General features: G+C 56.0%; 2 protein-coding genes across 5 annotated transcripts in view; one reads left to right on the top strand and one right to left on the bottom strand.

Moving 5' to 3' along the window:
• The window catches only part of SEZ6 (seizure related 6 homolog), a 44,015-nt gene extending 35,209 nt beyond the window's left edge, over positions 1-8,806 (bottom strand). For all 4 annotated transcript variants that reach the window (XM_027625464.2, XM_027625465.2, XM_027625466.2 and 1 more), the window contains exon 1: positions 8,637-8,806. In XM_027625464.2, the coding sequence (XP_027481265.2) occupies positions 8,637-8,691 (55 nt within the window). In that variant the 5' untranslated portion in view covers positions 8,692-8,806. The remainder of the gene's footprint in view (positions 1-8,636) is intronic.
• Positions 1-12,389, top strand: part of PIPOX (pipecolic acid and sarcosine oxidase) — a 94,758-nt gene that overhangs the window by 39,542 nt on the left and 42,827 nt on the right. The gene's annotated exons all lie outside the window — the stretch shown is intronic.

The raw sequence follows: 12,389 nt of genomic DNA, 5'->3' as shown, positions 1-12,389 counted from the left end.
AGGGGATGAGCAAGGACTGAATGGGAAATGAGGGAAGGGGAGCAAGGGGAGGCTGGATAAATATATATACTAATGACTTTTCTCAGGCATGCCTTGTTTCATCCCACTTTCACCCCTTTGCCTGGAGATGCCAGAGGCTTTTCTGTCCTCAAAAGAAGGCGACTTTCTTTCCCCCATTTTCTCTAACCAGCCAGAAAATAGGGCCCCATGTAGGAGGGGGCCTGCCAGCTGCCGGACCAGATGTTTCAAATCACTAACACATCCCCTTGCTAGATGTAAATGATGTCTAAGACAGGGTCCATCAGAGCAGCAAGCAAAGGTCAAAGGCTCTTAGAAGCACCCTGAATCCAACCTTCATCCCTCTGTACTGCTAGTCTCACCTTTCTGGTCAGACCTGGACCAGCTGCTGCTCACTCCCCATCCCTGCTTCAACAGTCCAGCACTGGGCTCTTCCACCGACAATTGAAAATCAGCCCCTCCTGGTGCTGGACAGCTCTGGCTACTGGAGGACCACCATCCCAAGTGGGGCTTTTGGTTTCCTTCCATCACCACCCCCTCTGATTTCCTTTGATCTCGATGCTGTTCAATGAAAGAGGTGGGCAGACACCATGAACCCCTAAGAAAACTGAGGCACAGGAAAGTGACACAAATTGCACAAGCTCACTCAGCCAGCAAGAGCCAGTACTGGGTTTAAATCCTGGGGGTCCTGGTTTGCTGACGAGCATTCTTCTGTTCTTCCTTAGGGGATGCCCCCTCCTCCCTGAGGCACAAGTTGGTTCTTCACAGTGCCTGATAACCCCCCTCCCAGGCTCTGGGACTCCCTAGGCACCTGCTGGCTTGATGGGACCCAGGCCAGACACTCAGCAGGTGGCTGCTTGGGGGACAAAGGAGCTGGTGCTCAGCTGCTGGGCTGGGAGGGGAGGGAGGGAGAAGCAATCGGGGATGGGGTGGAGGGATCTGGTCTAGGAGTGGGGGAGAGGCAGGGTCTGCTTCTGTGCCTTTAATAAGGAGCAAGCATGCAAAGGGGGGTAAAACAGCATGCAAATGAGCATCTGTGTGGAGGGGGTGCTCAGTGGTTCAGGCACTTTTCATAGGGGCTCTCCAGTTCTGTCCTTCCAGCCCAATGACCAGCTGGAAGGAGGGTCCTGAGGGTAGAGACAGGAGCCCGTGGGGAGGGAAGGACGGGGAGACCAAAGAAGATGCTGAGGTTGATGCCAGGGTGTCAGGATTCTGGCTGAGACCCTGGAGACTGCAGGAGCTGGGGGAGGGGAGGGGGGCTGGGGGAGGGAAGAGACCCCCTGCTTGCATTCTGCAGCATGGAGGTGACTTGTTGCCAGGAGGGGCCCTGCAACTGCTGTGTTTGGGGGTTGGGGGACACCCAGTCCCAGCAAAGATGGGAAGAGTTGTGATGGAGGGCACCATGATGGCCTGGCCCAGGGGTCCCAGAGACTTAATGGACCTTCAAAGACACAAAAGGTGAGCCCTCTAGCTTCAGACAAGAAACTGACCCAGAGCAGTCCCTGGCTAGGAATCTCCTGTGCTTTTGAAGGCAAATGGTTGGATCACATAGGTGCTGTTTGGCATCTCATTTGTATCTCATTTAATTAAAATCAGAGGATCCAGGTCTAACTGGGAAGGTAGTCACAGCTGAGCTTATTAAGAAGGCAGCTCCCCCTCCAAACTGGGTCCCTTTTAGGTGATAATTATGTTGTATTCCTACCTATCAAAGCACTTGATAGGGGTTGAATAGAGGTTCTTGAATGGAGAATGGATGGGTGGAAGAAGGATTGTCAGGCTGAGTTCCTAATGGGAGGTATTTAGCTTTTAGAGGATAGCCCTCTGGTTTGGCTGATCAGGAAAAGAGAGGGTGGGAGAACTGAAGTAAGCGGAAGGACACAGGATGGCATTCCAGGAATGGAAAAATGGCTGCGCAAAAAGGTAGAGGTTGGCCCAAACAAGGCATGCGCGGGGTCTGGGGTTCACCCTAGCATCTTCACCCAGTCTCTCCATTGCCCCCCTTCCCATGACCAATCAGTTTCTTCTCATCTCCTGGCAGAGTCCCTTGTCACTGCTGGGCTCAGCCAGGACCTCCCCCGTCCCCCCTTCCTGCCAGCCTGCCTGCCAGCGAGGCTGGAGACTCTGCAGCTGGAGACCCAGGTTGCTGTTGGAGAAGCGGCAGGTTTGTTTGCTCCAGAGCCCGCCGAGAAATCGCAACAATCAATGGCCAACAACACTGCTGGTGGCTGCGGCATCGATCTCCCGTCCCCGGGCTGGCAGCCGGGTGGCAGTTAGGCAGGTGGAGGGAAGCTGGGGCAGGCTTGGCGCCTGGCCCCTGTCTAGGAGCTGAGCTGAGCTTCGGGCAAGTTTGGGCTTTCCTGCCTGGCGGGGGTGCTGAAGGGGTAGGCTGGGGCAGCCCAGAGGCCAAGACAGGATTGACTGGTCTTCTCATTCACTGAGGCCCCCAAGACCAAGATCCACTTGACTCCCAGCCTTGTGCTCTGTCCTGGTCTCCAAGTGTCAGAAAGAATGTTTTATTTGTTGCCACTAAGAACTGAGCAAGGTAAAATGTCCCTAATCTACAGCAGCAAGGACTAAGGGCAGACATCAGAAAGCTAAGCCACTGTCATCAGAAATGTGCAAGAAGAAAATTAGGCACCATTTATGGGTCTATGTGACAACATGCGCTTGAACTTGGCCTATAAAATGCAGGTAGTAACTTCTGTCTAGAGATGGTGTGAGGGCTAAATGAGCTAAGGTATGGAAAGCACTTAGTACAGTGCCTGGCACATAGTTGGTGCCTAATAAACGTTTGCTAGTATTGTTTTTGTTGTTATTATGGTGATGATGATGACTGATAGTCGCCTGGGTTCCCATGTGCTTGTACTAAAGCTTTGCCTCTGGCTGGGGGAGTGGACACAGTGCTGCCTACAGCCAGGTTTTGCAAAACAGGCAGGCACTTTGGAGTAGCCTGGCTATTTATTGGTTGTGAAGCCCAGGGTCAGTGACTTAATCTCTCTGAAACTCAGTTTTCCCATCTGTAACGTGGGAATAACTAGTTTCTCTCTTTTTTAAAGATTTTATTTATTTATTTGACAGAGAGAGACACAGCAAGAGAAGGAACACAAGCAGGGGGAGTGGGAGAGGGAGAAGCAGGCTTCCTGCAGAGCAGGGAGCCCGATGCGGGGATGGATCCCAAGACCCCGGGATCATGACCTGAGCCAAAGGCAGACGTTTAACAGACTGAGCCACCCAGGCGCCCCTAGTCTCTTGTATTAAATAGAAAAAGCATGTGAAAACCTTAGTCTGAGGGTTCTGGACCAGGCCTCACACTTCAGTACATGTCTGTGGAATGAATGAGTGAATTGTGAATACAGGTACTCCAGGGACTGTTCTTTCAGGAGATGTGAAAGCTTTGTGGACATGAATTATTGTGATCTTGGATGACTCCCAGGCCCCCACTTTCCCATTCAAGGGCATGCTAGGCTCAGAGCTGCTCCCGAGGTTTCATGTTGGTCCCTCCGAACTTTGTGAGGATGTCTGAAGCTGAGATGGATGAGGGAGCTATGGTGAGAAGCCAGATGACATGGGGTTGCCCCTCCCTTACATCAGTCCTTAATTTCATACAGGGCACCTCTCTCAGCCGGCAGAGGCGGTAGGCAGGTGCTGTGGGAGGGAGGCAAGAAGACTGGGCTCCGGACTTACCTCCACCACTGCCTACCTGTGCAACTCTCATGAAGTTATTCAACATGTATTTAATGCCTGTCATGTGCTAGGCTCTGTGCCACTGGGGACACCAGCAGTGTTAAGGGGTGGCTGGAGAGAGGCTTTAGCTTTCTCAGAATGGCCATCAGCATCCCACCCTCAAGCCACCTCAGGCTGACGACGTGACAGCATAATTTGTGGAACGAAAAAACTAAGTCAAGGCTATAATTTACAGTGGGGATAATTGGCCAACTCTTAGGAAAAGGAAAAAATCCTAACATACAATCTATGTAAAAATAGTGTGCTTGCTACGCAAACTCAGCCGCAAGGCACAGGCTCAGCTGCCATGCACCGACCTCTCCTTTCTGACCCTGAACTTCTTCCAAATAGGAATTCTGGAACTGCCCCAAGAGAGAGGGGTTGAGCAAAACAGACTTGGTTGGCTCCTTTCTGAGTTCAGTCTTGCTCTTTGGAGAGAAGTGTCAAGCAGCCAGGCACTTGTGACCCAACAAGATGGGTACCTTGATGAGAGAAAGCAGGGGATGGTGGGAGGCTGAGAGTCCCCTGACCCAAGCTGGAGGTCAGGCGAGGCTTCCCCTGAAGAACCACAAATGCGTGCTGAAGAATTGCAGGAAGTGCCAACCAGGGCAAGACCCAGAGCATGAGATGGAGTGAGACTGGCCCAGGAGGGGAAAAGAATTTCAGGCAGAAGGAACGGTAAGAGCCCAGAAGCTGTTGAGAACATGGATGGTTTGGTAGATTGATTGGCCTGGCTGGGTGAGTGGGCTTCCTGGACCTGGTGCTTCCTGCTGGAATTAGTCTGGAAGGGGCCTTGAAGACCCCCTGGTACCTTTCCCTCACCTCCCAGCTGCTCACCATGGCTAGCAGCATTGTCTCCCCCCCCTCCCCAGATGCTTACATTTAGATCTTGGCTCTTTCTCCCTCAGAGCAGGCCAGGAAGCTGGGGACCCAGAAATCTGCATGACTTGACAAGCCCTTGAAGGTCCTGATGTGCTCCCAGGCTTGGCAACCATCAGCTTGGTGCAACTTTACATTGAACGCTCCAGAAAGTGGAGACTCCGAGAGGGCAGAGGCACGCCTTAGGGCACCCAGGGGGCCTGGGCTCTTAACCATCAGGGCTGAGAGGTTCCTTCACTAAAGTAACCCCTACCCATAGGCCTTTTTTCACATCTTTCTTGTTCGGGGGGTGGGGTACCCAGCTCTGACCCTTCTGCCCAGGCGGGGGCGCAACATCCCTGAGCGGAGACCAGCCAGCACACCCACATGTGGCCCTGAATGGGCTAGGAGGGATGGGGACAAGGAGGGTGGGGGCAGGCAGGACGGCTTGGACACCTACGTCCGGGTGGAGGGAGGGGCTAAGGAAGCCGACATTCAGAATTCCTCCCACCATTCAGGCAGCCAATGTGGGAGGGGCGCGAAAGCTCTAATTAAGCCCAGTTTCTAATTAAGCCCAGCCCCTGTGTCGCCTCACTCCCCATCATTGTCCCCAAGGCATTTTAAGCTGCCACCCTGCTGAGGAGGCTGGGATGGGCGCCAAGTCCTGCCAAGCCTGATGAGCTTAGACCCATGAGGGGCAAGAAGCCAACCCAGACTTCCCTTCCAGTTCATGGCAGGTTCTGGGTCCTCTAGTCTCCTCAGAAGCCTAGGGGAACCTCTTGTCTACCATGTCTACCTCTGAGGCTCTGAGTGAAATCTAGACTGCCTCCCATGGGGCCTTAGCCCCAGCAGCCACTTTTTGACCCCAAAGTGCCAGGCTTCGGGGCGGAGAGCAGGACCTGGCTTGGGCATCGCTGCAGCCCCCAGACTCTGAAACGTACTGTTAGAATCCCGCACCTCCCATTAAGTCTGCAGGAAGCAGCAATTACCATTTTAAGGTTAAGGCAGCATGGTTTGTTAACCCTTTCTGCACTGGGACTCCTGGAGGCCAAGCCCTCCTCCTTCTCTCCTTCCTCCTCCCAGACACCATTCCCTAGTTCTTGGCAGTGTGAGCAGCCCCTGCTTGTGGTCCCTTCCCTCCGTCTTCCCGCCACACACTCTCATCAGTGTTTAGAGACTGGAAGCATTGGGTCCGAGGTCACCCGGCCAGGAAGGCTGCCTCTGCCCAGGGAGACCCAACCCCACCTCAGTCTGTACCACTTCCACCTTCACAATCTCCCCAGGCCACATTCACACACGCAGAGTTTAATTAACTTTATTGATATTCAGAAATTAGGAGGATGACTAAAGGTAATTGCTCATTACAAATCATTAAACTGACACAGCAGGCCCAGGCACATGCCACCCCTCCCGAACCGCTTTCCTGCCGCACTGTGGTAGGATTGCTGGGGCACTATCCTCTGGTCGGGAGGATCACGGTGGCCCACAGCGCCCCTCAAGCCAGAGACCGATCTTGCAGTACCCTCCCCCACCCTGCAACTGCGGGGCAGGGGGCAGGATAGGGGTTGAGCCAGGCCCAAGGTGATTTCACCCTTCCCCCCACTTTCAAGGCCTCTGACATCTGGGGCCTTTCAGCCACTTCTGGGCGGCTGCTCCCAGGGGCATCTCATGGCCTGCCCAGAGCTGTGTCCCTCAGCCTATGTGTGAGCAAAGCTGGGGGGGGGGGGCAGTCTCAAGGCCACAAGGCCTTGTGCTGTACCACCTGGGCTTCAAAATCTCACAGCCCCAGGCCTTTACTGCTCGAGGCCTGCCTTCTCATGGCTGGAGCCCCCAGGAGCCCTAAGATAGCCAAATGCACTGCCTCTCGATGAGACAACTCAGTACCCCAACCACTAGGACCTCAAATCTCCACTGAGATGAGGGGCATGCCAGGGCTTGCCCTGGTTCAGGTCCTCTTTCCTCATGCCTGACACTGCAGGGCTGCTTCCTCTTCTCCCTTGGGGAGTGAAAATGAAGGTCTTGCCCAGCAGGTGAACTCCTACCCCATATACCCCTTGGGGCAGGTGGCCCCATGGGCATTGGAGAGGTCCAGGGGGGTCAGGGAGGGACCCTGGCTGGGGGCACACGGACTCGTGGCCACAGAGTGGACAGATTCCTCCCAACACTTGCACCCACACCCCCCAGTGGGGATCCCCCAACTCTCAGCCACACCAGCCATCCTGGAGACCCGCAGTCTCACTCCAGCCCTGCAGGGAGCTCTCCGACAGAGGCTGCACCACACACTAGTGGCCTTACACACTCATCACACCGGCTCACTGCTGAGCCTCCACCCAACATCCAGACCTCCTGATGTGTAGACATACTTGGACCTGTTATTCCAGACACACTGGGCCCTGATTCACACATTCACACTCAGACCCACACACCCACACACGAGGCTTCAGAAACAGGCACTGAGCCCCAGGGGAGGTGTCCAGAGCAAGACGTGGCCAGACCCCAAGACAGGTGCTGGACTCCCAGGGACATCCTCTGATGGGTGGGCCAGGATGCAGGCTTCTCCCCTCCTCTCCCAGCCCACAGCAGGGTTGGGTTTTGTGGGCTCCTTGCCCCCCCCACACCAACGTGAACATTAGGTTCTGAGTACTGGGCACCAAGAGAGGACTAGGCATCAAGGGAGGACCAGGCGTGGGCAGCCAGGGGGCGGGGCGAGGACACCGGACCGCGTGCAACGGGAGCCGGAGGCTCAGACAGCAGCTTCCGCGTCCCTGGGGACGCAGAGCGCAGAAAACTGCCGTCCAGGGGCCCAGCCTGGGCCCAGCCCCGCTACCCTGACCTCCGACGTGGCCTGAAAAGATCGAACGAGGAGGTTAGAAACTCCCACCTTCTCCCCATTCCACATCAGAAGCTACCAACCATATACTTTGAGGGACGGTGGGTCCCACTTCCAAGCAAGGTCCCGGCGAACCCACCGGCCGACCCGGCTGCTGTGGAAGGAAGACCTGGGAGTCCGGAGCTTTGATGAATGCTTGTTTGAGCCTGGGCGGCAGGTCCCGTGGAGACTTGGAGACCTTCCTTCCCCGAGGCACAGAGCCCTCTTCCTCTCCCCAGCACTCCCTTGCTGCTCACTTCATGGCCAAGCTTCCCTCGACCCCGGACCAATGAAGTTGGAGACCGGACTGTGAGTGGAGGACCGGGGGCAGCAGGGTGGGGTGCCGGTCCTCCTGCGAGGAGTCTGCGGCCGTGGGGTGGGCGGGGGTCTGAGCAGGAAGGCAGGCCCGGAGGGAGGAAGAGCTCTGGGAGTGTGCAAGGGGAAGAGCGCAAGGAAAGGACTTTGGGGAGGGAGGTGGTGCAGAGTCCCTACCCCAGGAGCTCAGCTGCTGCGGCCCATCAGAGCGAGTAGCTGAATATGGGGACCCGGGTCTCCCGAGTTTCTCCCTGGAATTGTACTCTAGGTTCCGACTCCGGCGTGGCAGCGCGAAGCCGAGGGAGGTGAACGACGTCCCAACCCCGGGTCCGGCCGCATCCCGCTCCGTCCCTCCGTAGGGAGGACGCGAGGGGCCCCGGTACGGGCAGCAAAGTCGAGCGAAGTTTGGCGGGCAGTAGGGGAGGCGGGACGGCGGGCGGCCAGCGGGACCATCCGGACTCACCGCCCCTTGCCTTCTCCCCCTTCCTGCACTCGCCCGGGCGCTGCTAGACGCCTAGAGTGTGGCGAGGTAGCGCGCGGGTGAGCGCGTGAGTGTGTGCGGGGAGGGGGTGGCGTGATGAATTGCAGCAGAGAAATCCCATTAGATCCGGGGAGATGATTAAAGGCGAGGTCTTGGCCGGGCGCGAATGGCGGGAGCCGCGGCAGCTTCCCGCCGGTTGGAGCCCGCGCCCCGCCCGGGTCGGCCGGCGCGGGGGCCAGCGCAGCCGGCGGAGCGCGGTGCTTGCGCTGGGCAGCCAGATGCAAGGAGCTGGGCGGCGGTACGGTCCTCTCTTCCCACCCCCGGGACCCCGCCCCCGCCCCCGTCCTGCCGCCGGACGCCGGGATCCCTTACCGTGAGCCAGGAGCGCCAGCAGTGAGGGCAGGAGCAGCAGGGCTACCGAGCGCATGGTGCCGGTTGCGGCCGCGCCCCGGGTCGGAGCTACGGCGGGGAAGCGGGGGGCTCGGCGGGGCGTAGGCGCGGGGGCCAGGAGCGGGGTCCTGCCGGGTAGAGGGAGCGGGGCCGCCGCCGCCGCCGCCGCCGCCGCCGCCAGCGCCTGACAGAATCAGCACCACGGCCAGCGCCTGGCGTCGGCGCCGGGGAGCGCCGCGCGGGGCTGGGGGCGGGGGCGCGGGAGGAGCGGTTTACCGTAAAGTCTCAAGCAAAGGCGCAGAAGACCCAGAGGCGGGAGCCCAGGCTCCCGCGCCGCCGCCAGCTCTGGGGAAGAACTGCCCTGTTAATGTGGGCACACGGCCCCCTCCCTTCCGCGCTGCCCACGCCCAGCCAAGCCTGCCACCCTCTCCCTTATTAGCAGCCTGCCAAGGAGGTGGGGTCCTTACCTGATTCTCCATGAGAGAGCAACCCCCTCTCCACCCCACTCCACCCCATCCTGGTACCTGAGGGCACAAAGAGTGACCTGGGAAGACATTCTCCAGTGAGGCAGCTGGCGAGGCCGGCGTGCCCTTGTGGCAGCTCCGTCTTGGGCTGATAATGAAGATGGCTTTTGAGCGTACAAAGGACAATAAATTATTACTTTGCGCTCAATAAATGCCAGGGCTCCAGGCAGCTGCATCAGCAGCAAACTGTGCTCACAGAAAAGCTTAATTATCCTGATATTATAGTTAAAAGCCAGTGGTACTCGCGTCCTGGGAAGACATTCTTCGCAGGAGGCAACTTAGGCCAACCTGTGGGCAGCTGAAGGTAGTATCCTGGGTCCCCATGCAGCCCAGGATCTCCAGGACCCCCAGTTTTGGCAACACACCTCCTCCCCCACCCCCTCAGAACCGGAGAAACCGAAGTGACAGCCAGTGAGAGCAAACCCTTCATGCCTATCCCTACCCACTTTCCTGGAACTGGTGGAGCAAATGGGACAAGCATGGAGGGTGGAAGCATTTCCCTAAGGCTATTTTAGATGGAGACTTGAAGGAGGCTCAGGGAAGTAGCCACGGAGGCTATACCATTCAAGGACATGGAAAAATAAACTTCCATGGCTCTGCTTGGGCTCAGGAGCTCCAGTGAGTCACAGGGCAACAGAAAGCTTTGTCATCCCTGAGGCTGATGTTTAGACCTAGCAGTTTCTGACTCCATAGGTAGGCTCACTTGAAGAACCTCAATGGACACAATGGGACATGACCATGTGACTGATGATATTCCCTGTAGAGGAAGAGGAGGGCTGAACTCCCTGTGGCCCCCAGGGAGAAGGATAGCTTTTTGATTAGTGCTTTTCACATGAACTTGGTTCTTCTCCAAAGCTTTCAGACCCTAGTCTTTGTCCAGTGCCCTTCCTGACTTCATCCTGGAAGCAGGTGGCAAGACTTCTACTCTTAAGTCTCATTCCTCAGAGAGTCTTTTGATCCTTACTACCTCCACAGATCCTTACTACCTTCCAGCTCAGCTCATCAGATTCTCTCCAGATCCTCTTCCTGTGGGCTCTGGGGAGTCTCCTTGAATGGAACCACCACCATAAAGAATGCCAGGCAGCAGGTAGGTGGCTTGTGGAATTATCTGAGGGAGAGGATTGCTGGACAGTCTTTTCAAGAAGCTGAGAAAAAAGAGGACAGTAGCAGAAGATTGGCAGAAGGGGGGGAGTTGACAAAAGGATCAGAGGTGAGGAGAGGAAGCCAGGAAAGGTGCAGAGGAGAGAAAAAGAGTTGTCAGCGTAGGAGGGAGGTAGAAGGTTCTGTGGCTGAGGGAAGTTTGGGGAAATGCTGGCAAATGGCATGAAAGTCCTCCTTTCCTCTTTAAAGGTATTCCTGACCTCCTCCTTGATTTCTGGCCCCTCTGGACTTAGTAGCTTGGGAAAATGAGGGTGAATCATGACCCAGGGATGAGCCTGGTATGACAGGATGATTCATGGGGTTTTGGAGGCTGTTGGCAGGCTTGTCTCCTGGCAGCTGGGCTGGGCAGTACTCACAAGAAGAAGCCACCCAGGAACTTGCCCTGTCTCCTTCCCTATTGCCTGAACTAAGGTAGGCATTCAGGAGGGGGTCCAATGGAGACTACAAGTCCCAGAATGCAGCACTCTGCCCTGAGTTCAGAGGATGGGTGTGTACTGCATTATGGGAAGAATAATGCTCCCGGGTTGTCTCTCCCTCCTAAAGATGGTCAACGTGGCCTCTGTGCAATGGGTTCCCAATTAGGCTGAGGCGGAGACTGGCCCAGACTGGGAAGCAGTAGAGTTTTTGTCAAGTGTCCTGTCTATGTCCTCCAAGAGACCCATTCTGCCCAGAGCTCAGCATCACCCACAAATTGAGGACAATAAGATGCCCTGGGGGGGTGGTATTCAGCTGTATGCAGCCGGCTTATAATGTACTTAAGTCAAATACACATTTGGAAGTGGCAGCCTGGAGACATGCAAGCCTCCCTTCCCTTGTCCCATTTCTTCCATTCTCTCCTCCACCTGACTCTTCACATCCAGATGACCCTTGTCTATGTAATTACTTAATTGTCTGTCTTCCCCATTCATTGTCAACTCTGCGAAGGCACAGAACATATCTGTCTCCTTCATCCCCAACCTAGCTCAGTGCCTGGCACCTAGTAGGTGCCTCATAAATGTTTCTGAATAAATGATGCGGCAGTAGTGGGAGTAGGGTGGTGAGGGAGGAGTGTCTAAAGCCCAAGACTGCCAAACGAGTGCTGTGGAGATAATGGAGAAGGGGAACAATTGCTCCTTGTGGTAGTGGGGGGGGGGTCACTGAAAGCTTAAATAAGTCTTAAATAAGTTTTAGGTTCCAGTCAGTGGAGAGGAAGAGGGAGGACATCCAAAGTTGAGAGAGTGGCGTGTGCGAAGACAAAGCGGTGGAAAATGCGAGCTCGTCTGGGGTCAGTGAGAAGGCTGGCTCTGGTGGAGCGACAGGTCCTTGCAGAGACATAAGAGGAAGGAGGGGGTAGGCTAGTGGCCAGACGTTGTGGTCATCTGAGCTGCAGCACATCCTTGGTGGCTATCCTGAAGGATTTATCCTGTCACAAAGATATCTGCACCCAAACAAGGGAATCTGGAATTATTAAGGTGGGTTTTCAAGCACCACAGCAAGTTGGTAGTAACTGAGAAGGGTTCACGGCTACCTCCGAAGGTTGGAGGGTGGAGGTCTGAGTTATAATGGTTGCGTTAGGGCTGAGGGCCAGAGAGAGGGAAGTGGGGCTCTCGGGTCCCAAGGACCCTTGCAGCCTCTGCCCAGACAGTGCCAGACAAGCAGCGCATGCCCTGGAGAAGCCACTTCCAAACAGCCATCAATTTGCAGGATCAGAGGCACACTGGTCACTTATTCTGAAGTCTCTGCCTTCAAATGGATGACACTTGCTTTCTGAGCGAGAGGAGAAGAAAATTAGTCTCCTCCAAGATAACTCTCAAACCAGAGCTACATCTTCTGTGGCGACAGGGGAGCTTGTGGGCTTTAGGGAAGCAAGGGCAAGAGACTGCCACCTGACTCCAGAGATTCCCAGGGGCTCGGAGTTGCCTGCTCACCTCCACCCACTCCTCGGAGGGGGCTCCCAGACCTGGCAACATCTTGAACATTCTGGGATACTACGCTCCAGCCAGACTTCCTGGAGTACCCAAAGTCAACCCTTTGAGTTTAGGGGTAGGAGGAGGGCCCCACCCTGGTAAAT

Source organism: Zalophus californianus, chromosome 16 (genome assembly GCF_009762305.2).
Source record: "Zalophus californianus isolate mZalCal1 chromosome 16, mZalCal1.pri.v2, whole genome shotgun sequence".
NCBI lineage: Eukaryota > Metazoa > Chordata > Mammalia > Carnivora > Otariidae > Zalophus > Zalophus californianus.
This window is presented reverse-complemented; position numbering and strand designations above follow the sequence as displayed.